The 27,579-nt window shown below is 50.8% G+C and overlaps 5 protein-coding genes across 5 annotated transcripts; 3 read left to right on the forward strand and 2 right to left on the reverse strand.

The window, feature by feature from the left end:
- Window positions 1–3,140: 3,140 nt before the first annotated feature.
- Window positions 3,141–5,998, reverse strand: KVR01_013181 (uncharacterized protein). Its single transcript, XM_044781904.1, has 3 exons — window positions 5,385–5,998; window positions 5,061–5,324; window positions 3,141–5,007 (listed from the first exon to the last, which is right to left on the reverse strand). The coding sequence occupies exons 1-3, from the start codon at window positions 5,879–5,881 to the stop codon at window positions 3,201–3,203; spliced, it is 2,568 nt and encodes an 855-aa protein (XP_044637826.1). The 5' UTR covers window positions 5,882–5,998; the 3' UTR covers window positions 3,141–3,200.
- Window positions 5,999–9,067: 3,069 nt separating this feature from the next.
- On the reverse strand, window positions 9,068–10,643 carry KVR01_013144 (uncharacterized protein; the record flags this gene model as incomplete). Its single annotated transcript, XM_044783089.1, has 5 exons — window positions 9,068–9,128; window positions 9,271–9,497; window positions 9,665–9,846; window positions 9,925–10,394; window positions 10,462–10,643. The coding sequence occupies 5 exons, from the start codon at window positions 10,641–10,643 to the stop codon at window positions 9,068–9,070; spliced, it is 1,122 nt and encodes a 373-aa protein (XP_044637789.1).
- A 7,369-nt stretch (window positions 10,644–18,012) lies between these two features.
- Window positions 18,013–21,503, forward strand: KVR01_013161 (uncharacterized protein). The gene has a single exon (XM_044785540.1). It carries the CDS (start codon window positions 18,554–18,556, stop codon window positions 20,918–20,920), a length of 2,367 nt encoding a protein of 788 aa, XP_044637806.1. The 5' UTR covers window positions 18,013–18,553; the 3' UTR covers window positions 20,921–21,503.
- A 1,656-nt stretch (window positions 21,504–23,159) lies between these two features.
- Window positions 23,160–23,869, forward strand: KVR01_013230 (uncharacterized protein; the record flags this gene model as incomplete). Its single annotated transcript, XM_044781427.1, has 2 exons — window positions 23,160–23,184; window positions 23,250–23,869. The coding sequence occupies 2 exons, from the start codon at window positions 23,160–23,162 to the stop codon at window positions 23,867–23,869; spliced, it is 645 nt and encodes a 214-aa protein (XP_044637875.1).
- A 1,550-nt stretch (window positions 23,870–25,419) lies between these two features.
- Window positions 25,420–27,485, forward strand: KVR01_013210 (uncharacterized protein; the record flags this gene model as incomplete). The annotated part of the gene is made up of 3 exons (XM_044788009.1): window positions 25,420–25,426; window positions 25,500–26,840; window positions 26,896–27,485. 3 exons carry the CDS (start codon window positions 25,420–25,422, stop codon window positions 27,483–27,485), a joined length of 1,938 nt encoding a protein of 645 aa, XP_044637855.1.
- Between the last annotated feature and the right edge of the window lie 94 nt (window positions 27,486–27,579).

Raw genomic sequence — 27,579 nt, forward strand, 5'->3', positions numbered from 1 at the left:
ATTGTTGTTTGCCAAGACTCCTTCCTCATACACACAAAATAAGATTTGAGTGTTTCCTAAACCAAGAAATAGCCATCCTGTGCAGCGTATTCAGGGGTTTTACCGATAAAGTCTTAACACTTGAGACTTCCAAGTGGTTTTATTTTTAATCCCTATATATATAAAATATGTATAGTACCTTTATATAGTAATAAATACTTAAAACTTAGTATTTAAAGAAATATAATATTAATAATAGTAGAAAGAGAATATAATATATAGGTATATAGTTAAGCTTTATATTATATAAATAAAATTAGAAAGTATTATTCTTAATAATATTATATTAGAATTATTAATATAAATAATTTAAAGGTTAATAATTAGTAAAGTAGTTATATAGTAAGATTAAAATAATTTTAAAATAGCTTTTATAAGAAGAAGAATTTTATAATATAAGATTTAATAAGTTAGTTCTTTTTATTAATATATTTATTATATAGTTATTTAAATCTATCTTTATTAAGTAAGTTAATATAATCTCTATTTTAAGTATATAACTATTAATAGAATAATAATATTATAATAGTAAATCTATTTAAGAAAACCTTTTATATAAATTTTATAAAAGATTAAAACTTTTAAAAATTAAATAAAGTTTATTTATTATATATTAAATAAATATTATATAAAAAAGTAAAAGTTTAAATATTTAAAAATTAAATTTTCCTTCTTTAAGTATATTATTTTATTATTAAAGATTTATTTACTTCTATATAATATATAAGGAATATAGTAGAAGAAAGATCTTTATAAGGGAAGTTAGTAACTTTATATATAGATAAGTTTAAAGGTATATATTAAGTAATTATTAACTTTATATTTAAAGTATAAGTTAATAGTTAATTTAAAAGTTAAGAAGATAATAAATAGATAAATAGTTAAATAAAAAATATAATATAGTTAAAGCCCTTAAGACTTCTAATAGTGACGGTATAACGCCTCGACCTAAGCTTAAATACTTTGAGTTATAGAAACTAATAAATGTTATACACAGCTCTATTTACGGATGGGGACCATGGTGTGTCTGGCTTCCCTGGCGAGGGTAGATTTGGATGGCTATCGAGTGTGTTGATGGGGAAGAGCTAGCTTGCTGGGTCTCATGTTGTGGGATTCTTCTTCTTATGTGTGGTTTCACTTCTATTCCGTATATATTTAAGGATATATATAGTACCTTTATATAGTAGTAAGTATTTAAGATTTAATATTTAAAAAGAGTATAATATTAATAATAATAGTTATAATATAATAAATATTTATAATTTTAATTTTATAATATATAAATAAGATTAAAAAGTATTATTTTAATAATAATATTAATTAAAATATTATAAAAGAGTTATATAATAAAATTAAGTTTAAAAATAGTTACTATATAAATAAATTATATTAAGGAAAGCTTAACTAAAATTATCCCTTTAAATATATATATATATTTTATAATAAAACTTTTATTAAATAAATACTATAATCTTTATTTAAATATATAACTATTAACTTTAAAAAAATTAAAATAAAGAAATAATTTATAATATATTATTTTAAAACTTTTATAATAAATATTAAAACTTTTAAAAGAGTTTTAAAAGTAATTTATAAGAAAATAAAGGAGGGTATAATAAGCTTATTCTTTTAAGTTTATATTTTTATTATTAATAACTATTAACTCTTTAATAATATAAAAAAGTATAATAGAAATAAAGAAAAAAGTAAATTTAAAATTCCTTTTTAAAAAAATTATAAGAATATATATAAAGCTATTAAAGACTTTATATATAAACTTTAAACTATTAAAGTAGAAATAAGTAGTTATATAATATAAAGGAAAAATATAGTATAGTTAAAGCCTCTTTTTCTTATAGGGGCTATTTTAAAAGATTATTCTAGTCTTACTATATAACTGTTTTACTATACTAGCTTTAACTCTACTATTATAATAGATTAGCCTTTAAGCTACTTATTAATATAATTTTAGTGCGGCACTATTAGAAGTAATACCTTCTAACTTTATTTATATAATATAAAGCTTAACTATATATCTATATACTATATTCTCTTTTCGCTATTATTAGCACTATATTTCTTTAAACACTAAGTCTTAAGGGTTTACTACTATATAAAGGTACTGTATATATTTTATATATATAGGGATTAAAAACGAAACCATACATAGGTCCATTTACCGTTCTTTACTAATAGACAGTCTCTCCACTATCATCACATAGCGGCAAGCCGTCTTACTTCTACACTGCCGACTTGTTTCTGCGCCTTGTACCAACCTCAGAAACCGCTGTATGTGCCGGAGTAGGGCCTAGTTGTCAGATGCTACCGGAACCGCGCTTGAGACTCCTTTTCACCGCATATTGGAAGGACGTGTAGACTGGCCGACCAAAAGCTTATCATAGCACAGGTCGTCTTGGATGCACGCCATGGTTATCTTTGCCGGAGCGACATTCCGGAGTTGAGGATGCGACACTCTCTATTTTTCGGCATGGTCGTTCCCTTCTCTTCCTGGGGAGAGCAGCTGCAGGCATTCACAGCACATAATCCAAGCTCGGTGTTGGACATCCTGCCATGCTCTCCGGGTGCCCTGGTGGCAAACCAGGGCCAAGTGCCCGACGAATACACCCTGATGATGCTCCTGCAGAAGGACTTAGAGATGCGCCTGTCTTTCGACTGGACTCTCCCGGCGAAACCACCCGCATATCGCGTCGGCGTCGTCGGCGGCCGCGGCATGCCGTAACTGACCTGTTAGAAGCTTGGACTATCACATATCGCTCTCTCCCCCGCAAGTAAGGCGTTCCCGATACCGTAGCTGTATCCTGTGCGCAGCTAGGAGCCTTTTAATTGCGCTGCAGATCCTTATGCCCGTGAATAATATTGATTCTCACCTAGGGAGTAAGAAAACGCTTGGGGCTCCATCTAGATGGCTGCAACCCTCTCATGGGAAATTATAGCAGCATTCGGATAATTGAAAACATGACCCTTTACCTAGGTAGTCTCATTTCATATGATAAAGCACTTGGCAGCCAGAATCGTGACGGTGCGGCACCATATCTCTTCGACTTGAAATCCTGGACTTTTGGCTGAGCGGCCGATTGCGCAAGTGGTCAATAGCATTCGTTTCAATCATTATTTTAAATCTAGTAATCCTATCTATGTTATATGAATGTTGTTCGTGTCCAATCATCGAGATTCGCGAAGTAGAAAGTGCACGCTTCTTCCCTTGTTACACGAGCTGAATTCCTTGCATCTAAAAACAACCCACAGCTCGTAAATCGCTGAATTGCGTTCTGTCCACGTTCCTCCACCAACTGCCGAAGGATCGAATCGTCCCTGTCTCGCAGTCCTTCAACAACATGCCGCATCTCAAACATCCAAGAAAGCCAAGGGTCTCCCTCCCTCAGTCTCCGGTATGTTAAAAGCTCAACTTGTATGGCAGCCCAAATCATACCAAGTCTTGTATCTCCACATAACGATTTCTGTCTGTCGAAACCCCATCCATGGAGATAACGACGGCAAGATATATGCGGTACTTCTGACCCATGCAGCGCACCCTCTGTATCGTGGAAAGGATTAGGCGGTCGATGCGGGGCCTCTGCAGCCAGACCTTGCACATAAGCGACGCGATGTTCCAAAACTTCTTTGACAGCTTCCCACCCCAGCTTCACTTGAGGCGTCCATGAGTCGACCACACTATCCGGAACAGCCGAAGCAAGCTCAGCTGCGTTGAGATGTTGATGCTGGCACTCCTCTGTTTCATCGAGTCCAAACACTGCCGGTATCGAAATCTCAGCAGATAAAGCGGGATCAGCCCCGTATGTGAGAAGACACACCAAACAAGCGAGCATGCCGAAGAGAGTCTCTCCCGGCCTTGCAGAGTTTGCCAAATGAAAACAAACAAGCACAAAAGTATGAATTGTGCCAACCTTGAGCTCTAAGCCACAGGATCGACACCGTTTTTGGAACAAACCGCTGACAGTGTTGATCCCAGGTGCCCATTCGCCCTTGAACATAGCGCCAATGCAATGACAAACGGCCTGTACTGATGTATGACAAAACATATGTTTCCAGTCATGCGGGATAGTCGTCTCTCCTGTTGCATGATGGTGGCGGATGCATGGCGAATCTGCGTCCCATCTTCCGCAGATATCGACATCGCCTCCTTCGAGACCGCGGCCAGAGGCTACAAAGGTATCCCCGAGGACCGAAGGAGTAACCGAAGTATGTGAGCGAAGTATTGAGGTAAAAAGCGTGTCCAAGACAGTCATTCCCGCCTCGTCCGTATTGTTAACTCCGATCGAGTTCTCGTCGTCCAAAAGTTGAACAAGCATGTTCATCACCCCACAACATGCCTTTGAACCGCCCAAAAACTTGGCTGCTAGATGAAAGGGGTATATTCGACGAAGAGATTCGCGGTCATAATTTTCTGAATCCAGACAATCCCCTAAGACATCGACGTTCCGTGTCATAATTGCGAATCCGATTGCTTCAACTGCGGCGTTTCCCGGGGATCTAGATACCGCATTCGTGATGCAGCCAAGGTCCAAAGGTAGCTGGTCAATCTGATATTTCGTGAAAGTGTTTGATCGAAGACCCGCGGTCATTGTGGCTGTGAGATCTCGTTCATCCGGGGAATCCCAATCCTTCCACGTGGATTCGTCCTCAATGTCTTGGACGCTGTCATCGTCTCCTGAGACGGACTGTGACGGGATCTCTTCGTAATCCATGCGTTCTACATAATGAATTGACCAGTTGCACAATTGCGTCGGAGGGTCAAACACATCACCAGCCACCGATGGGGACTGAACAGCGTCTAGCAGCCGCGACTGACTAGCATAGCGTGGGGGCAGAGCCCGAGTCTTCGCGTTGATCAGCGATGATGTCCAGTCTTTTGGTCCCTTGCCCCAGTACTTGGCAGTGACAAAAGAGAACATCCGAAAGTCATGCAGCCAGTTGGCAGTGATCCTAGAGAGAGGTAAGCCAGGATCATTGTGTTGGTTCGGATAGTCGATGCATACCTTTTCTCATCAACACTCATCTGCTTCATCAGTTCCAGTTCTCGGCCAGACAAAAGGAGCTTCGACCTGTCAATGAGAACTCTCTTTTGCAGCAACTGAGTGGTAGGTGACAATGCGTCTTGAGGACTGCCTTGATTCTGGGGACTTGACACGGTGAGGTAGGCTGGAGTTCGAGGACCGTTGCTAAGGGGCGATGGATTGTCGTGAGGATGGCGTGTAATACTCCGGATCAGTGCAGCGTATGGCAGATTGTGGCTAAGGAACCTTCTGACGTGTAAGCTGCCATAAGATTCATCTGAGTCAATGCGGTGATGGAAGACTCACGTCCTGGGACGAAGAGGGTCGATATTATGTTTCCGGATCGAATCGTTGATGTGGCGCTTGAGCTGTTTCTTGTCGACAGCTTTCGACGATCCACCTTGCTCAATTTGAACATCGGATGTTCCCATTCCCTGCCGCCGTCGTTTGCCCAAGGCTGTTATCACGGCCTCCTTCTCGGCAGTAGTAGTTCGCTTCTTGATCCCCCATTTTTTGAAGTGGTAGCGATACTGATGAACACTACAATTATCGAATGAGGCTCGGTCAGTCACGCCAGATTCTGGCAAGCTACATATGTAGGCGGGCCGCTTCCCAGTGACAGGGATGTGCAGCCTATGCATGGATATGACACACTGGGCGTTGAAGTTGAACTCATCAATCATTCTCTTGGAAAGTTGCTCAAGTTTGGCATCGTCATCCAAGTAAATTCGCACAATGGTGGGCTTGAGGTATTCCCATCGTTGCTCATATGGAAGGTCCTGGTAGCCGTGTGCGTGGGCCATGGAGGGAACTCAGTGATATGATGGTAATTATTGGTGAAGGGGTGTCATTGTAACAGAAAAGCCTCGATACGGAAAGAAAACATGGAAGTAGAAGCAGGGAGGGCCGGGTTGCCTCTATTTATGCGCAACTCGACTCCTGCAAAAAGGTCCAAACGGCTTGAGACAGGCTGCCGCGTAGTAAGGCAACTAAATAGTTCGCCCTGCAAAGCCAATGTGCAACACCAGGTACGCGAAGGCAAACCTGGCCATTGGATGTCAGAAAGAGAGTCGCCTGCCTGCAGGGGCGCACTTGTGCCGTGTGGCCCGCCGAGCCCACCTGGGCATGCAACAAAAAGAGAGCAGCCAATCACCGCGAGGAGTCAACGTCACGAACGTCGCAGTCCAGGGCCTGCCGACAACAGCACACGGAGGTAGGGGTGCCACACAAATCACTGTGGCTTGGGGAGCACGCGCAACAAAAGGAGAGTAGCCAATCACGCTGCACATGGGTAGCAGCGGTCAGCCACGAACCCTGTCGATTGCATGCTAGGTATCTATGCAGCTAATGCCGCGTCGTTCGGACTCTAATTATGTGCCACATTACCTGCCAGCCTGCCTGATAGCTTACTAGGTATCTTTCACGCCGAGGGGCCGCGAGTGATGACCCTGTCTCGCACAAAGGCCTTACCACACACGACTTCAGCCTCATTACAAAACGAGACTGACCAATGACATTGAGGATGCTCGACGATCAGTCTCCTGCGCAGCCCGTTGCCCTGTGTTCCACTCCACATTGAATGAGTTGAGTGTAATTGCAGAATTGAAGCTGGCGCAGTTACAAAAGAAGACTGGCCAATAAATTTGAAGCTTGTGCCTCAAGCGGGTCGGTCTGGAAACTCACAAAAGAAGACCAGCCAATACCTGAGCAGAGCACGGCGCCAGAAGTTCTGGATTTGGTCTACTCGGGCAACGATATTTGCAGGCTCATCTGCAAAGCCAGTCAAGGAGAGCTCAACGGCAGCGTCGAAATCATGGCGGACGACCGGGACAGACCGATTTGGTCCTTTCCCTCCAGATATCCTATCCTCTCTCAAATACAAATACTCGATGTCCCAGTCGCTTCGTGGACCGGATTTGTATCCAATATCTTCTCCTTAATAACTTCCCCTCTCGTCCCCTATCCGTTCTCCGAAAGCCCATTTCTCAGCTCTGCTCTCATCCGTCACAGCTCCATTGAACAAGGCAGTCGATCTCCTTACCTAGGTCCTTATCTCACTCAAGATGTCCCACACAGAGAGTCCAGCACCCGGAGGAGCATCTACTACGTGAGCCAGTAGACTATTCCATTTCCCCAGATCCAGTTTTTAATTTTCTTTCAGTGTCATTCTCGATATTTATTCCAATCGCCGGTAGCTGACAGTTCCCAGTGCTCCTAGCTGGACGTCCAACGACCGGGCTAGCACTACGGCCCAGCACGGCTCAGTTGGTACGCCATCACGTCCACGGAGTCAGGATTCACGCAGGAATGACCGTCTCGGAAGGGGAAACGAAGAACGCAAGAACGATTTGCTTGGAATTGGGGCCCATTTTCAAAAGGAAAAGTAGGATGAGGTTGAGCTTGCATGTCTTCTCACTCTGTACTGCTGAAGCCCTATCAAGAACATCCCGCTACCAAACGTTTGAGACTGCAAGATGTTCTGTTTAGCTCATGGTCAACCACTACTCGGAAGCGAACAGCAAATCTCATAATACGTGAATGAACTGTGACTTATCACCACGATCTACACTCTCAAATCAGACTGTCCCTTGAGATATCCGCACAGGTAGCACCGGAGACCATTTCTCATTTGCAGGACAACATTTGATTTCCTCCATTTTGGGACTTGCTGTCATGATGCTATGGGCCTCACTACAACGCTGGGCTTCCTCTCATTATTTTTATGTCAAATCCTCAGAAATAATATCACTCATCGACTCATGTTGCTCTTCCATTTTATCTTCCATTTTTATCTTCCATTTTTATCTTCCATTTTTATCTTCCATTTTTATCTTCCATTTTTATCTTCCATTTTTATCTTCCATTTTTATCTTCCATTTTTATCTTCCATTTTTATCTTCCATTTTTATCATAGGCGTGCCCTTATATCCCCCGCTATTAGACCGGTCCCTAACAGGACCCCGAGCACATTTTATATAGTGGGGCTCCTCGTAAAGAAACAAATTGGTCACTTATTCCATTTAGGAATGAGTTTTCATACAGAAGGCTCCTGTGGTAGATAGCCTCTTGCTTTGCACTGTGTGCTGCGTATGCTGTCTCGTGGGTATATTTCGTCGATCACACGCAAATGGGCGCTGCCTTGGCGCCACCAAGTATAGTGCTGACCCTGTTGACTCTGGCACTAACCGTTGTGCATGAGACGGCACCTGGGAAGACGTGTGGCACTTTTCCAACAGACGGCTCCCAGAATCCGCCAGGACCGTTCCAGGCACAGCAGTCCCATCGAACCCCCACCAAACCAGACCAACACCATTGGACAAGAGGATCCCCATCCTTCATCACCCACTGCTTCTGTATGATATCTCGATGAGACCAGCACCAGCAGCTGTTGCCAATTTCAGCAGAAGACGCATAGATACGTACGATACCGAACCCTGATCGTGCAGAGAAAATATCACATCAATCGTGGAAAAATTGTGTCTGACAGCGGAAGGGCAGGCGTGCCGCACGGTTAAAGCCACTCTGAGCTTTATGGTGCACTATGAGTTAATCATGCCTTTGAGTGCTCTCTAGAGGCCAAATATTTTACATTCCAGCTTCACCAGAGATGCTCAACTATGGGTGAAGAGGTAATAATCAGATCGACAACTAGAAAAAGCAGATAATGGCTGGGGAAGAGCTAGAAAGGGCGAGACGGTCGGGACTGGAACTCAAATGTTTCATAAATAGCTATACCTACAGCGTATAACGGAAGGCAGGATGTCTATGACCCAGCCAATAAAGGTTCCCTCCATCGTTGATCCTTAAATCCCGAGTACCACTTTCCCTCTTGCCATTTTCCCAGCGACAATAGGCCATCTGCGCGCACACGGTGACCAGACAAAGCACAAGAGATCCGAGTGAAACCGAATGCCCAAGAGTGTAATTAGGGGCGTCCTTGGCGAGATAAATGAAGGTGGCCGGGAATGCAGCGCAGTTGGCGAGGGCGATCATGAAACCCACACCAGTTGCGCGGACATAGTGTGGTGCGAGGTTGTTCGACAGCCAGCCCTGTGGAAAGAAAGGGAAAAGCATGTCAGCATTGGTGAAGAAGAGTTGGATGCTCCAGGAATAGTCCGCGACTCAGTCACTCACCATTATCATTGCACTACAGGGGTACACCCCAACTGCCACCAGAAACGTTCCACCGTACCGGACCTGGGCACGCTTGGCTACTAGCAGCATGATATATCCCGCTATGGCTATCACGTTACCAGCAGCCATGATAGGTCCTCTGGCTTTGATCCTATCTGACAGCAATGACGTTAATAGGACAGTAACGAAGGCCGCTAAGTTCGGCGGTACGGTGAAGAGTTGTGCGGTTGTTGTGTTGGTGTATCCGAGACCGGTGATGATGGTGGGAAGAAAGAGGGAGAAGCTCTAATTCGATTATCAGCAATGCTATGATGCCATGAACGCTTTCTTGTCTTTCATTCAGAGAATGGCGCCAGGTGATGGCCGGGCTGTCTCACATAAAGAGGTATCAGGAGGAAGAACCAGATGAGCGAAGAGAGCCACGTCTGCGGTGCCTTGAATGCCATCTTGACCCAATGCCAATCAAACTTCTCCTCGTTTACATCGGCGACGTTTGTAGCACCGTGTGCATCCTCTTTCAAGCGTCCCATGGCGAGAGCTCTCTCCTCCTCGGTAAGGAACTTGGCATCGGCCGGCGTGTGCGGCATGAAAAAGAAACATATAATCCCAAAGACAGTCGTTATGATTCCCTCAACTAAATTTGGACAGCAACATCAGTATCCTACACGCGATTCGAAACAGTAACGGCGTGCGTATACGGTTTCGGACTTACTGAAGAATATCCACGGCCACCTGTTATATCCATTGTACCGAATAGTTGCCAATCCTGTCGCCAAAAGCCCACCAAACGCCCCTGATAGTGGAGCCGCGCAGTAGAACATGCCCATTCTCCAGAGGATCTCGTGTCGGCGGTAGAACATTGCCAGGTATACAATGATGCCGCCCAGAAGGCCACCCTCGAAGGCGCCTAGGAAGAATCGTGCGGCGACCAGGCCCCCAAAGGACTTGGTGAACCCGAGGAATGTACTAACAAGCCCCCAGGCGGTGATGAGGGCGGGCAAGTAAATGCCTGCCCGGATTCGTTTGATGATCCAGTTGCTGGGTACGTCGACGAGAATATAAGGGATGTAAAAGACGAGAAGGGCAATGTTGAACTTGGTGCCCGTCTCCAACCCCAGGTCCTGAGTCAAACCATCGATCTTCGCATTGCCGATGTTGGATCTGTCGATGAAGGCGAGAAGCCTGTTCAGAGTGTCCGTCAGTTACTAACATCGGCGTAGCACAGCAGGAAGTTATGCAGTTGTCTTACCAAATTCCAAAAAGGAAAGGGATCACGTGGGAATCAAACTTTCGGTTCAGCCTTCTGTGTAGGGCTGGATCAACGTCGACGTGGGTTTGTTCTCGTCGCAACTCCTCAACGTGTGTCCCACCAGGCTTGATGCTGCCATTTTCTGATCCCACCTCCGGAGTCGGCGCTTTCTCGGGGTCCATTATGAGAGATCCAATGCGTGGACGTGGTGGAGGGAAAGCTTTTGACAAACCAAATGTCAAGCCGAATCATGCGTTCACACATGAATCTCCCTACATCGAAGATAAAAATTATGGAGGTAATGGAACACTTTTTGGAGTGTATCGGAGGGGGAATGCTTGTGACGCAATGACATCTATGGTAACGAACGGCATTCAATCCGGCGATGTTTCATCACTAAGTGTGGTGCGGGGATCCTCAGGTGCCATTCACCAGCGACCAAACTACCGGGAATTCCAACACTCGGAACGAGACCCCATCAGCACTGACTAAGGATGTCTCCGCCGCGGCTTTAGTGTAGGCTATGACTACCGTCATTTAAATTTGGAGAAGAGTCCTGGGGGCAAGTGAACATGCCCCTGACTAAAGAAAGGTCCATGGCCGCAAATCTTTCCCCTTCACAGTTGGCCCCAAACGGTACAAGCAAAGAGTGTTTGGGGGACATCGGAGTGCTATGATACCTAAAGAGCCACTCGGGGATCTCACGCTATTCAAGCTGTGGGTCCAAAGATCACAGTTTCTATATATCTGAAGGTTGATCGTTTCTCAAGTGGACAATGCTTCTATCAAAGCCTGCAAGACCCAAGACACCGGGATCCGGAAAACTGTCAAGATGTCGCTATTCTTCCTTATCTATGCAGCTCAGTGACTGTGTTTTGATGTCTCTTGGTGGTATTGTTGGTAGCCTCGCTGCATGCAAGATTCTCTCTAGCCATATCTTTTGGACCGGGTCCTCACAGCTTCAAATTGTGCATGGGGGCCGGCAAGCCTCGCAACGTGCTGAGCGTCACTTGCTCGAGGCGGTACTGACTGACCGAGATAGAAATCCTGGCTCCTCCAGATAAAGAGCCCCAGGGGTAACAGTCTTTTCACGGCAGCAATCCAACTTTGCATGACGATGTTCTCACTTGAGTCCACAGCGGGCGGCCTTGGCAAACAGGGTAGTAGTCACAGTTGAAAGAAGGCTTAGTAAATTCTGAGTTCGCAGTAACTACATAGACGCCCTGTAAATGATTGGGAGGCGCGTTTCTTGTTTTATTTTCCTGTTTTGTGAGGATCCATGCAATCTCATAAACAGATCGTGGGTTTCCGGGGCAGAGTCAGGATATCAGGACATCCCCAGGTGCTTCTCAATGCATCAGCTGTTTGTGAGATCGCGTTGTGTATTCAAGTCGGAACTACCTCCGCGGGACAACAAAATGTATCGGGGTCAAGCTTTTGTGTTTCACATCCGAAAAAGCATGTTGAAACTGTAGCCAAATAAGCGGCACAACGGTAGGAGAGGTTGCTTTCAAGACAAGGGAAGACTGTTTGGAACGAGCGGCTTGACAAATAAGTAGTAAATGTCAACACCCACTATGTTGAATAAAATATTAGAGGCTTTATATATGGACAAATTAAGACGCTTATTTCAAGATCGCAATTTCTACGACGTGGCTTCCATGTGATTTTAGCCTTTGTGCGCGTCTAGTATGGTAAACCCTTCAAAATGACACGGAATGCTCTCAATGAGCTTGACGTGTCCTTTCTCTTTCCACAAAAGAACATCCTCTTCACCATGATAATCGTGAATCGACGACTGCAACATTTTAACAAATGTGTTCGACGGCCTTGGACAGATCGGCGACTTGTCCCCGTTGTCAATAACATCCCGAGGATATGCTGATTTCCCCAGTGTGTGCAATACATCAGGCGAGGAAGTCGCTCTTTCATGCACTTCCGTAGGCGGATATCTCTCTGAACTTGTCACAGTACTCCGCTGCCGCTTCACTGCCACGCCCATGGTGCGGATCGCATATGGATGCCTGGAGACGTAGCTCGTCTCGGCGGGATCCCACCTGTCAGAGGTGTACCAAAGGCTGCCCGGTATCAACATGTCGTGCAGCTCTGCATAGTCGCTGTCACGCTGGATCTCGATTTTGCGCAGGGCTTTGTATGCCTCTTCTTCACCAACCAGTTCCTCATAGCCGGGTAAGCCATCGTGCAACCATCGAGAATAACCCTCGCCTACCAGATGTGCGAAGGTTACATTCCCTTGTTGCGATTCGGTTGCGTACCGGAATCCTGTCGGAGAGAGGGGTGGCAGGGAATCTAGCGTGGCGAGATAAATAGCCTCTTTCGTGGGTGGTTCCACTTGCACGTGCACGACAGTCCTTTTCTCTGGGACAGCCGGCGATTTGAGCGGCAGGAGGACTTTCAGATGTGCTTGAATGCGAGCGGAAAAGGAAGTAGCCTTCGGAACGGGTTTCGCAGAAGTCTTCGGGGCAGTATTTGAAGTAGGGCTATCTTCGCAGTCGGATTCGTCTCTGTGGGAAAAGAGAGAGGATATGCTAAATCTACGAATATGTGGCATATTACGGTTGTATTTCGTAGATATGGGTGTTCACGAAGGGATTGTTGATATCAGGACTAGAGATAATCACGTTGTGGCTGATGGCAATGCTTAAGAGTGTAAACGCCTCGGGAAAGCTTATCCAAAAATAGCAGGGTATTAAGGTGAACCGTTGTGCATGACATCTCTTCTATAGTCTCTTCCAGCCTTAGGAACAATGCCCTGTCGCGTGTCTTTGCCCTCAACGTCCCTAGCCGTTGTCTGCTCATTACAATACCGCGTCTTGGTAGTGTCTCAGCCACGAATGGACAAAGAAAGCAGCCGCGAGATGCGAGACAAGGCTTGAGGGCCAAGACCAGAGACCAAAGATAATGATGTACGCACGGGAAAGAAGGATAAGGGTTATTTCAGCCAACTGTGATGTCTTCAATCAGAACTGACAACGAGGCTTTCACTGACCGAACACTGCGATAGGGCCAGAGTAATTGACCAACCAGTGATCACAAATGACAAAGTTTACATCGTGACTTAACCAGTGTGCAAAATACCGGAATTAGGGCAGCAACATTTGGACTACTGTGTGGGCCTTCATCAGTCAGTCATTGGTGAAGTTGGCAGCCCACAAAAGGCAGCGAAAAGGAGCCAGGTGACTGGCGCATACGGCAAGCAGCCTAGGTACCGTTTGGCGCCTCCAAGCAAGTGTGTCTTTCCCGTGCACTTATAATACGGAAAGTGACTAATAAGCGTAGGACAGACTCTGTCCATGGCTTCATGAGTACGCCATTCATCAGCCATCGTGCGTGGTGCGCGTGCTCTGCCCGGGACTGAAATTTGCTCAAATGATTTGGCACGCGCCGGCACACGCCCAGCCTCGGTTCTCTATCCGACGCGGCTGCCGCATGACCTACCGAGTTGGAATCCCGTCTCTCGGCGTGAGATGGGCAGCTGCGCCCGGTGCTCAATTTTGCGGGCTTTACGAGGATGCTTATTTCGGCTCGAGGCCAGACACTCCTTTGAGGCCAGATCTACACAGGCACAAGGTTTGTGAGGGGAACTCAGCAGGCATATACTGGGTGAAGAGGCACAAAATCATTAATACTTTGGGCCGCCCACTGCCGGCCAGCTTGTGATGGGAGTCATGCCACGGAACTCTGACGAGTTATTCCGTCGGTGAGGCAGTCAATATGAAACCTGGTATGAGGATGCCGCCCTGTTGCAAGTAACGTTGATCTGATGGTTTTGTGATCCCAACCTAGTCCTGATCCATATGGTGATCAGCCCTGAGAGCCCTAGGATAAATTCCAGTGTGTACAGTAAGTACCATGGGCGCGGGCGTGGCTGCGCGGGCTAGCATGTAATCGCCTTATGGGATGCACAACAGACGGGCAGGCAGGTTGTTGGCCAGGGGGGCCAGGGAAGTGCAGCCCGGCACAGCGGCAGAAGACCCCAGATCCTGAGCCCAAATGCGCCAAGAGCCTGATGGCGGCGCGGAGTGCCGAAGAACAAAACTGACTGCGATGTCTTATCGGCGCTAAGGCAGTCCTGGCATTGCCGCATTGGAGGATGGGGGGTTGCGGCTCCTCTTCCTCTCTGCTACTTCAGCCCTCAGAGCCCTGGAGGGGGCGAAGAGCGGTCCAGAACTCTTGTCTGAGTGCGGGCCAGTGAGCCGCAAACTTCAAACTTTATATTTGCAGCGGCTTAGACGGGAGTGGCAATGTCGATCTTGTCTGACTTGAGTGCAACACTGAAAAAAAAGCACAATGTACAGTAACCGTCCTTCGCTTTGTGAGCGGGAAGAGGCTGGCAGGTTGGGCAGGTAATTTAGCTGAAGGGCGCGATGAGGGCAGGACAAGACCACCAATACAGCCAATATAGTAGTCTAAATCTGCATGCGACGGCATGGCGTTTGCAGATTTTCTAGAATGTTCAACCTGTGAAGGCCACCACCATCAGCGGCAAACCAAACTGCCATCCTGGGTCTTGTCCCCCCGCTCTTGTGCCCCCCACACGTGCAGCAGGGTGTGCAGTCGGAAAAGCAGAAGCAAGACGGTGACAAGGCGTGTGCTGCCTTGGCCTGCGGGCTACACGTTGTGTAGAGACAAAAGCCCCAATCGGGGATTTGGCACCACGCGGCTTTGTACTTAGGCTGCTTCGTGGCTGGCGTCGAAAAGTTTGGTCGAGGCATGTAAGTCAGATCAAGGGGGCCAGGATGATGGGCGGGAGGGCTGCAGAAGCCTACCCGGGGCGGCCGTCAAAGTCACAGCGAGCCGCAAGCTCTGCGAGTGTCAGTCGGAGGATTCTGCTGGACAAGCACTTGACAAGCTGACAGGCTGACGGCATCCGGGCCAGTGCCGGGGACGCCGTGCGAGTGTTTCTGCAGGCTGCGTGTGTCATGTCGTGGCAGCAGCCGGCTCAATCAGAGCACGAGGGCGAGGGCGAGGGCGCGCAGGAAAGGGTATGGAGTACTACGTCTACAATGCGAGAGGACTGGAGATCGGGAATTTTGGCCCGGTGGGTGGGGCCGTGGGGAGGCATATGCAGCGACTTTAACCGCTATTTTCCCGGGCCAGCCAGCCAGCATGCCAGGGCGGCATGGCGGCATGGCGGCGTGGAAGGCTTGTCAATGTCTGAAGTGCTGGAGATCCGACGGCTCTCTCCGACAAGATACCGCACAGTCCGACAGTGGTGGTAGTGTCCTCTATCCGGCCCTGTGAGCAGATGGAACAGTGGGACGGGGGCCGTCTGTACCGTCGATCGATCCCTGGAGCATGCGCCCGACTTGCCCGCCTGCCCTTCTCACCCAAGTTTACCCTACTTATTAGTGTAGGCCCGTCTCGAGGATAATGTCTGCCAGGTGAGCCGGTGTGAAACGCAAACAAGCAGGCATCCTGGCATCCCAAAGCTGAGGGAAAGATGATACACCTCGTCCAGAGATTCAAGTCGAGTGTCAATTGCGCATCGCGTATGTATGGCAATATGCAGCCCGAGACAGGATTGGAGGAACTCAATCTCTGACATGTTTTTCCATGAATTCTGCCGGCGCAGACCATCGATCCCGAGGTGACGAACCACAGTAACAACAGACGGGGAGCCCGCCTCCGTACATTTCGATTATCTGGGACCGAGCTGGGTGCTGACTGACAATCACCCAGATAGTGAGAAGATATTTGTGGCCCAGCCAGCACAATCGCGCAATCAGACAGATACTCAGGACCCGGAAACGGGCAGGCAGGCAGGCAGGCAGGGTGAACAATAACCCGACAGCTTGCTCCATGTCCACACACTCTGGTAATGGTTAGCGCAATAAGTATTGTCGTACATGTGATCTGGCATTAGATTGCTCCTTGACAAGCAGAACCAGGAGCTGGTGCATCTTGGTTGCAACAGACACGCGGTAACGGCCCCTCCCTCCCTGTTTTCCCCAGTCCACCCTGTCCTCAGCAAACAGCCCCAGCCCAGACGAGAAGGGGCCAAGCGTCGCATATTCGACTTACAGCACGGGCCAATGAGGCGCGACCCCAGCGCAGCCAGCCCACCCCACCCACTCGCTCGCGACGGGCCTATGGGAAGACGGAGCGAGAGGGCCAAGGCCGACTCTTGGGCTCTGGCATGCCTGGCTGCCCCGGTCCCACGGGCTGGCGGGCCGTAGGGTGGTGGGGCTAAAGGGCTGTGGTGGCCCCTGAAACCACATGTCGGGCCCGTCAAACCGTCGTCCTATGTCTTCCCTCTGCAGCCGGCACGACGGCTTCATGGCTTGTGGTCTCCGGGCTAGAAAGTAAAATTCCTGCACCACAAAGTGGGCTGTGGGCCAGCCCATGCCCTGTCGAAAGTAGCTTGTGATAAGGGCATTGCTTGTCTGCTGCCTTACGGCTTTGCGTCCCGGATCGTAATCAGTATCAGGGGCAACCTGATTTTGCCCGTGGAGGGCCCCTTATCCGCCCTCTGGTTGTCGGTTGTTTGGCCCCCTCGAGACATCTGGATCGGTGATGTGATCTTGGATACGATGCAGGCCGTATCATGACGGGGTCCCACTCCTGATGCTGTTGGAACGCTTAAATAGAGGCGATGCCCTCCTTTTCCGTTAGGATCATCGTCAGCTGGTGATGGTTGATGGTCTTTTACCCCCACGTCAGGACATCCACCTTGTCGGAGCCAACAAGCACGACCAACGCCGAAGCGCCGGCCCCTGGCTGAACCTGGACAGCCCCCATCATCATTCATCATCGTACAGCATTTGTCTTGTCTCGCTCACCTGTCTGCTGTCACCTTGACGCGGCTCGCCCTTATCCAACTCGGAGGAAGATCTTCTCACCCATGATCAACACCAGCAGGGCCCACCCCCACAGAACAACACGAGCTTCTATCCAGGCACTTGTGCCGACATCACAAATCCAGGAGCATCACGCAACGAGCACAGCTGGCCCGATTAGGAAACCCACGAGACGCCGGCGGCCCAGCTCCGAAGCGTCTAACCTGGCCCGACCACGGAGACAGGAACACAGGTCTCGGCACTTTACGCAGGACGCGGACAACTGGGGCCAATCTCCCATTCCTTCTGGCCCCGGACCCGTACTGCACCAACATCCTGGACATCCTGGCAACCACAACCGCTCCACCAGGATCCAGTTGCCAATTCTGGCAGCCCCGTGGGCGTTAGAAAGTCACGAGGATTGTTAGCAGTCCGGACCCAGGAACAACCCCGGATTCTCTACCCCGCGTTATCTCGAGTGGACTACTGGCGTAGTAGTATTGCTGTATCACTGTTTCAGGGACCAAACAAGTTGGTACCTGTTGGGGCAGGACGTTTACAGGGAAGCAGACCCTGGCAGGAGCAACTCCTGAGGCAGGATCCCAATCAGACGCAACTGCAGGAGCAGGAGCAGAAGCAGGTTAACGTGACAGGCCCGAGGCTCGAGTGTCAAGCCAGGTAATACTGGGGCCGAGGTGAAGAATCCCGAGAGAGGGGTTTCTTCTGCAGGGCTTATTCTCTGCGCTGAAGCAGCCGGAGAAGCAGGTCTTAGAGTCCGCCGGTGGATCAAACGGGAGGGGGGAAAAGAAAAGTATCTCGAGCTATATCCTCGGGGAGGTGTGGAGCACCACCTCGGCAGCAAGCAGGCGAACAAGCAAGCAAGCAAGCAGCTAGGAGCAAGCATCAACGGCTGGCTGGCTGGCTGGCTGTCTGCAAGGCAACGCAACCGCACACGCGACGCAACGTAGCCAGTCCCTGCCTCCGGGACTGACTTACTTACAGTGCTGACCTGACGGACGGGCTGCTGCGGAGTAGTCACGGCTAGCCTGTGGGCTGATTGATGAGACGAACTGCAGGAAGCGGAGCAGCACAACAAGAGAGGAGCACGCAGCAAGCCACACTCAAGCCCAGCGGCGTCCAGCTCCGTCCGGGACCCAGCTCCGGCCCCAGCTGCTGCTTGGTCCTCTTGGTGCTGGTGGTGCTCTGCTGCAGGCCAGCCCCGTTCCCCAGCTCTGCTTATTAGGCCCCTGGTTTCCCCAAAAAACATCCCTTCCCCGACTTGCTATTTCACGATGCATGTCACTCATTTAGCTGCACAGGCAGCCGACACAGCTGGAGGTGCCTGCTCAGTCCCGCTCACACCAAGCACCGCAGCAGCAGCGATTTCCGGCGCCGTCGTCCAGCCGGCCCTCGCAGCTATAGGAGTCGGAGCACACTCTGCCCTGCCCGGCCTGTCGAGCCTGTCGAGTTCAAATTCACCCTCGGCATCGTCGTCGTCGTCCCCCTCACCCGGCGGCCGCACAGCACGCATCACCACGACCGTGAGGATATCCGGGCCCAGGGCTCCCATGCGCAGGAGCAGCCGGAGCAGCGGAAACACAACAACCGTCTTCAGCACAAAGAAGCTGTCGGCGGCCGTCAGGATGGTCTCTGCCAAGACCGCCCCCTCGGAAGCCGGCCCCAAGCCCGCCGTCTCCGTCTCGTCGTCCAATGCCCCCTCAGCCTCCAACACGCCTCCTCCCGGGACGAACCACCACAAGTCCCACTCGCAGCACCGCATCTCGAAGCCCTCCGGCAGCATCGGCAGCAGGAAGGCCTTTGCGAGGGTTGCCACCATGGAGCCGCCCGTGCAGTCCTTCTACGGCGCAGAGCCCATCCCCCTGCCCACCCGCTTCGCCAACATCAAGCGCAGGCTGATCCAGGGGCGCGAGGAGGCCATCGAGGCCTCCTGGCGCCGGCTCCTGGCCGCCCTGCGCGACGAGATTGCCCACATCCAGTCGCGCGGCACCGACCTGATCCCCACGATAGACTTTGCCGACATCGACGACGCCGCCAGGGTCACCTCGTTCGAGCGCGACCTGAAGCGCTATGGCGTCGCCGTCATCCGCGGCGTCGTCAGCCAGACCCAGACCGAGTCGTGGATCCAGCAGACCAGGGACTACATCACCCGCAACAAGGAGCACATCAAGCCCACCATCCCGCAGGATCCCACCTGCTTCGACCTGTTCTGGACCCCGGCCCAGTGCGCCATCCGCGCCCACCCTTCGGTGCTGCGCGTGCAGCAGTGGTCCATGACCTTCTGGGAGACAAAGGGCGTCGACGCCGACGTCTCGCGCATAGCCACCCGCTTCCCCATCTCCTACGCCGACCGCCTCCGCATCCACGACGGCACCATCCTGGGCTCCAACGCCGCCATCCCCCAGGTCAACGGGAACTCGGCCGCCGACAGCCTGACCGCCAGCGCCTCCTCCACCCTGATCGCGCAGGTCGACAACGGCAGCCTCGAGCGCTGGGAGCCGGATGGCTACGGCCGGGGCGGCGCCTACGACGCCGTGTTCAAGGGCGACTGGGAGTCCCTGGACCCCTGGGACCCGTCCGGCCGCATCAACGTCACACAGGACCTGTACAACGGCGCTGGCGTGTGCTCCATCTTCCGCATGTTCCAGGGCATCCTCGCCCTCACCTCGGGCGAGCCCGCCAGCATCCGCGTCCTGCCCTCGCCCAAGCTCGTCATGGCCTACCTGCTGCTGAGGCCCTTCTTCAGCTCCAAGACGAAGCCCCCGACGAGCGGCTACGACGAGGAGGGCTCCTCGCCCGACGTCATTGCCGAGTGGGACGCCTTCCTGGACGCCGACAACTGGACGCTGGACGGCGAGCAGTCCACCATCATCCACGGCGCCGTGCCGGGCCACGCGCAGCGCATCACGGAGCTCTGGCACCCGCACCTCCGCCTGCGCAGGTCCCTGGTCGAGATCCCCACCCTGCAGGCGGGCGACTACGTGATCTGGCACTGCGACGAGGCCTACAGCATCATGACGACCGCCGCCTCGAAGCCGGGGACCCCCGGCCCGGAGACGCCGGCGCCGTCGATGCTCATGTACACGCCCGCCTGCCCGCTCACGCAGACCAACGCCCTCTTCCTCGCGCGGCAGCGCAAGGCCTTCATGCTGGGCCAGCCGGGGCCCGACTTCGACACCGCGGGCGGCTGGTCGGTCGGCAGCGAGGCGCCGCACGAGGGCCGCCCGGGCAAGGACGAGATCGCCGCCGTCGGCGGCGACCGCGGGCTGCGGGCCATGGGCCTCGCGCCGTGGGAGCTGTCCAGCGACGGGTCCAAGGTGATGACGCGGCCGGGGACGAGGGCCGTCACGCCCGAGCCGGAGGAGGCCGCCCCGGGCGCCGCAAAGGGGGGAGACGACAAGATGGACCTCGACAGCAGCAGCAGCAGCGCCAGCACCACCGCGAGCGCCGCCGAGAAGAAGCGCAGCACGGAGGGCGAGGCGGAGGTCGTCCGGCTGGCCAACATCATTCTCTTCCCGGACCGGTACGACTTTTACATCCCGACGGAGAAGGCCGGGAACATGAAGGACAGGATAAATGGCAAGGCGCAGGCGGAGCAAATGGCGGCCACGCGGCAACTTATTTCGAGGATATTATCGTGAGGGCGAGACACGAGGAGTGGAACATTGAAGAGCGAGAGACGGAACGACTAATAGAGGATGGCCCACGGGCATGACGACTTGGGCCCCAGCCCAGGCTCGTCAGAAGCCCGGTGGGCATCGATATGAGGGGAGGGTCTCGCATGCATATTAGAAGGTCAGACCCACCCGCTGGACATCTGCGCGGCGCCGCTAGAGACGTTCGGCAGGAAGGAAGACGGTCCCTGCTGAATCCTATTACACACATAGGATACATCACTATCAGGTCACACAAGCATAGAGGCGGCCATGAAGGAGGCCAGCGAGCAAGCACCCAGTGTGATCCGCGACGAGGACACGCGCAAATGGGTGACCTGGCAAGAGGAGGAGGAGCAGGCATCACAGCTCCCCCGGCATCGATGCGGACATGGCGATTGGTTTTGATGGCGTTTTCAGGGCCTCGGGCGTATATTACTGGATAGTCAGCGGCACGTTGCGCGTTTTCCTGTCGATACCATCTATCCAGGGAACACTGCCGCGCGGGTCGTTTTATTGCATGGCAGTCAGCCACAAGGGCCCAGCCCTCAATGATCAGTGTTACTCCATATTTTGATGTGCACCGTTTCTGGACCCCCACTTTGTCGTCGGGTATGTCATGTCCCAGTCCAGCCTTGTGTTGGTGTAGTCTCCGCACTGGGTAGTCCACGCGAGGCATAGCACGGCTGCCTGTAGGCTCATGTGTCCTCGGCAGCTGCTTCGGCTTCAGGTAGTCAGTCCATCGGAGTGATGGCATTCTGCCCGGGGAATATGGTTCAGCACGATTCCACGAAGGGCAGCGTGCTTCCCCCTGCCGCGGCGGGCAGTTTCAGCAGGCATGGAAGCGAATACGCCCGAGGGCTTGTTTTCGGAGAGTTGTCGCGGCGGCCATTCGTCGGCCACACTTCACTTCGTGCGGTCTGCCTTCAGGTCCAGAGGTTGTGATGTAGGAGCTAGCCGCATGCTACGACTGGGGTAATTAGTCTCGGACCAAGCAGCGCGCCAATCATCAACTCTACGTATTCTGCAGCTGCCAACCTTGGGGCCTTGGCCCTGCTGCAACCACGCCGCGTTTATTGGCCACGACATATCTTGTGTCTGCGCAGTACGTGTGCAGACAAACTTGAGTGCAGCCTCAAGATTCTCAGCCACCATCCAGGGCAACCATGGATGCGGCCAACCCATCCAAGGCTGATTTTACACTTGTGTCTGCTGTGCGTGCTTTGAAGACATGATATAGATATTTCGTCGAAAGACCACTCATTTCTTGGAACTGCTTCAATTTCAAAGTATCTTTTCCGCCCTATCTTCATACACGAAGCAATTTACGAAGTGCGAGCCCACTATGCCTCCACGCCACGAGTCGTTCTTCGAGTACCGTCTCACCCGTCCGTATCCTTTCCGCTGGTTCACTTGGGTCGCAGTTATCGGGTTCATATGTGCAAGTGTTTTGTTCACGTTACTGAACATTGGAACGAATGGTTATGACCTTAAGTAAGTCTGTCAGAAGAGAGATCGAGTGTCGGTTGCTGACGGACAGCAGGCCCTTCTATACCACAAACCCTAACGGTACGGATGGGACTGCCTGGTTCCAAAAGCCTCCAGTCTCATGGCTGAGCAATCTCGAAACAACGTGTCAATCTCAATCGTTGATGCTGGGCTCCACCTACATGACCACAAACATGGCCTTTTCGTACACCTTAATTTCCCTGTCCCAACCGGACGAGAACGAGAATATTATAAAGTTGCAAGGGACGCCTTACCTGAATAACACCCTGCAGAATTGCACGGTAGACAAGGTATACATCTTTCCCCTCCGGAGGGATACATCAGTAAAATCTCCTTACCATTGGTCGTGGAGCAACACGTATACAGAGGTAAGCAACACACGCGGTTGATGATCGTGGCCGGGGTTATTGTGGCTGACAGACTCTCTAGGCAAAGGTGTCTTGCCTCATCCCTGGTCCTCCCCCTCATCCTGTCTCGCCTGTGACAGCCTCATTCCAGGTTCAGTACCGTTGGACTCCCGGCGTTACCAAAGACTTCCTAAGGCTTGACAACCGCACTGACTCTAGCCAGTGGTGGGGTTTTCAGTCATTGTAAGGATACTCTATAAGTCACAGTCCAGCAGCTCTCATGCTAAAGTATCGTTAGAACTCGAACCTGGGGCTCACTGTCTATACATATGGGCTCTGAATTCATAAAAGAAACCAATGATCACCCAGCCATGGGTTATGACTGCGGGGACTTCAGTAAGCATGAGATCCTGCGTTCTTTGAATGCGGACATCAATGACTGACCAGTTGTGATACTGCAGGCTTTTTTCGCAATAGCAGCAGTGCTCCGGAATTCAGCTCTCGTGACTTTTTCTTTGGAATTGGAAAGTTCTTTGCCGCAGACGCAAATATTCACATGGTAGTCAACGAGCACAGCTGGGAGCCGATCCCACTGTCTCAGATGAACAACACAGGCCTTGCCTCCGCGCTCGACGGGTTCGCAAAGGCCTTCTACTCGTTCGTGCTACTCGATCTCGGCAACCCCAGCCTGCTGACAGATGGCGATTTTATCACGTACTTGCTATCTCAAAGGAACGATACCATACTTGGGGTTGACCCCACGAAAGCTTTGGAAACCTTCAAGGGTGAGATGGCACCTCTGAGCTCCACGGCGGCGCAATTATCACTGCAGTACGTGTGCTCGGTTCCGCAGAAGAAGGAAATATTCTCGTTGGTGGTTTCAGTCATCATCGGGAATATCGTGTTGTTGTCTGCCTTCTGGTCTCTTCTGAACTGGATGGCTTCGACGTGTGTGAGCTCGCAGGACCGGAACTGGAACCATTGCGTGGGATGCCAGTGCAATACAGGGAGTTGTAGAATTGAGACACCTTCGAAGGTGGATGAGGAGTCCATCCAGCTTGTAATGGAAAAGACCGGATGATAGGAGACTCGACAACTGGTAACTAACAAAACTTCCATATTATCTAATCAGGGCACCGTCACGATCGGACATTGTCTCGGAACGCGGGGCAGGTGTATTGAGTATGAGGACGGAGATTTGCAGGGCGAGAAAACGGAGGGTAACATATCCCTAGTACAATGCCTTTGATTTACACTACTAGTTTACTGTACATATTAGGAATATAAAGTTATTAACAAAACATATCCTCTAATACCTAGGTAGCTTCTAACCTAGTTGATACTTTCTTTATGCTAGGCTATTCCTTATACCTAAACACTATAATCTCCTCCATTTTATGATGCGACTGAGGATGGCAGACATGCACCAAGCCGGACAAGATGCATTCCGGTCTCCCCCACGGGTTGCCTGGTGGTGCACGACGACCGTCCCCTTACCCACGTCTTTTATTGATTACAATCCAGAGATTACTGAAGAGGATTTCTTTGATATCTTTAGTAATATTGAGGATTGGAAGTCTAAGCTGGATCTCACCATGGCAAAATCTGGGCACTCTGCAGGCTTCTAGTTAATAATGAACGTGCTGCTGCCGGGAGGATACATGAACCATGGGCCACTCAATATATATTGTGCGCTCCAATCTAATTTTAGGATGCACACAGTACTGCCATTTGTCACAATACACCGTTTTAGCATTGTCAACTATTCATGCTATTTATTCAAGCTGCATTCAAAATCCCAATGTGATTATGAACTAAAGGTTACAAATAATGAAATAACCCCTTGAAAATTATCACAGAAACACACATGCCCGTGAAAGGTTCAGGCATGATCTTCAATCCAATGTCCGGCTTTTCAGATTCTAGGCATTCCGAGTCAGCACACGCGCGGCCCACAATGGTTCTAGTTGCGACTTTTAAACAACATGGCCATACTAAGGAGGCTACGGAACTTTGATCAGAAGACAAATTTCCAATGCGCATTCTAGACCAACGGGCTTCAGACATCACTGGCATGCCCCTTAGAAAACAAAATACGATTTCCTTATGCGGCATGGCAGCGATTTAAATAGACTTTGCGATTCGTGATTTTGGGCTAGATTACCTTGGCGAGCCCCGGAATGCCAGCATACTAACCGAATAGCTTCGCGATTTCATGCGGTAATTACGAACAGCCCGAGATAACCCTCGATCGACTGACCCGTGTACAAAATTTAGCGGCCTTTAAACACAGCCAAGACTAAGAACATGTTCATCCCAGGATTTCTGCCCATACCTTATCTACTCTTGAGGAGCCGTACAACATCAAGGCTGCGCTCAAAAGCGGTTGCCACTCCTTTTTAACTGGCAGCACATCGGCTTGTAACTAGAAAGCAAGAAGTTCAAGTTTCTGGATATTATGGGGTTGTAACCGACAAACAACAACTCTCGGTGAGCCACTACAAGACGCCCTCCTGTTCTGTTTCTTGGACTAGTTTCGACGAAGCCCAGGTACCGAGTGCGAAAACGGCGAGCATTGGCAAGCCAACATCCACCATTTTCACCTGTGGACACTACTCTGGGAAGACAAAGATGCCTAGTTACTGACAGGGCAATTATCAAATAGCATCCAATGCCTATACTACTCTTCCCTCTTCTGTCTTGCCTGACAGTCGCGGCAGCGCAGCTGACTGGCACGGGCGTTTCTGTGGTGCTCAATGATATCCACTACTTTATATCTCCATTCACTACTCAAACCATCTCGGTGCAATCGACGGCTCTTTCCGGCGTAAACAGCATATATGGATATGCGCCAGTCACCGTGGTCCAAGACGCTGTCGATGAGGCATCACTTCCTGAACTTTTTGCAAATTGGACCTCGACGGACGATGTTTTCCAGGATGGCTTCTCTCCATCAGTCTTTCTCGGCGGTAAAGCTGAGGCGACAAATGGCATTGCCGGATCTCAAATACTCCCGCTTGACTCTCAAAATGTTCCTTCCGGGCCATACTTCTTGGAGATAGCTACAGGCGCCCTTCATCAAGCCTACCGCCTTTACGATGACTTCTCAGGAGCCTTTACGGAATCGCTCATACAAGCACCAGATGGAACATTCCAGGCTCTGTCGGCCCGCGTCGCCTCATCAGCTACCATCACAATTGGCGTCCCTTCACGACTGTACTACACCAAAACGGCCGAAAAGCCACTGGCCGGAGTACGTGTCGGCGTCAAAGACATCTACAAGCTCGCCGGCGTGAAGTCTTCACTCGGAAACCGAGCATGGTATGATCTCTACCCAGCAAGCAACAGCACCGGGACAGCAGTCCAACGCCTCATCGACGCCGGCGCGCAAATCGTCGGGCTACAGAAAGCCAGCCAGTTCGCAAACGGGGAGAGGGCGACAGCGGACTGGGTCGACTACCACTCGCCATTCAACCCACGTGGCGACGGATACCAGGATTCTTCGTCCTCGTCCGCCGGTGCTGGGTCGAGCATAGCCAGCTACGATTGGTTGGACCTGGCTCTGGGTACGGACACGGGCGGCAGCATTCGGGATCCTGCTGGTGTGTCAGGTGTCTTTGGCAATCGGCCCTCTCATGGGCTGGTGCCCTTGGACCATGTAATGTCCTTATCGACACGGCTCGACACAGCGGGGTTCGTGACAAGGGACCCGTATCTATGGGATGAAGCTCAAAAAGTGCTGTACGGGGAAAACTATACTTCTTTAGTCGGCAATGAGGCCGTCAAGTACCCAAGCAAGATTTATACGATGGAGTTCTTCGATGCCAACTCGAGTGACGGTGACGCAATTCTGGTGGACTTTGCCGAGAGGCTGGCTCGTTTCGTCGGAGGCACTGTCACAGCACTTGACCTCGAGGCGGCGTGGAATGAGTCTGTTCCCGCAGAGGCACAAGGCCAGGGTGTGATGGAGTACATGAACACCACGTACCCAATTCTGATCGGACAAGAGCAAGTAGAGCTTGTGCGAGACCCGTTCTACGCAGACTATGCCGGTATGTTGACCCGAAAATGTTCTGCTGTGGGTTTCTGACTGATGGTGTCGCATAGCTGCGCATGACAACCGCTTCCCATTCGTGAACCCAGTCCCCTTGTCCCGCTGGGATTGGGCAGAGGAACAGGGCGCCGACGCCCTCAGCAAGGCCATCGAGAGCAAGTCAGTCTTTCAGGAGTGGTTCAACTCCAAGATCCTTCCAGCCTCGAATGACTCCGCCCACTGCTCTTCTGGTATCCTCATCTACCCCCGCACTTGGGCATCTCGAGGCACTCGAGACCAGTATCTGACAGGGTCTTCGTTGCCATTGGGGCTCGGTACCAGTAGGCTGAGCCCTTTCAGCGGGGCACCCGACAGTATTTTTACCTTGGGCGAGGTCAGCGAGTTCAGTGGTATCACGCAACACCAGGAGTTGTTTCCTGTCTCCGTTGACGTGATGGTTGCAAAAGGATGCGATGGCCTCTTAGTCAGGTTGGCACAGGACCTCGTCAAGGAGGGGATCTTACCTCTACCCAAGGTCGGTTCATCGATCAAGGGCGGTGACGCGCAGTCGAAGAGGGCAGTGACTCGACAGAGGCGACAAAAAGTGTCCAAGACAACAGCTGTGGACTGGAGCCAGCGTTTGGCAGCACTCGGCCCTCAGTAGCTTTGACTCTGCATGGGAGGCTGTTGTTCTCCGTAGATATTCAATTCTTCAACCACCTCATCGGCTTCCATTTAATCTTGGCACTTCGATCCGC

The sequence above is a fragment of the Diaporthe batatas genome (genome assembly GCF_019321695.1).
Source record: "Diaporthe batatas strain CRI 302-4 chromosome Unknown Contig00024, whole genome shotgun sequence".
In the NCBI taxonomy this organism is placed as follows: Eukaryota; Fungi; Ascomycota; class Sordariomycetes; order Diaporthales; family Diaporthaceae; genus Diaporthe; species Diaporthe batatas.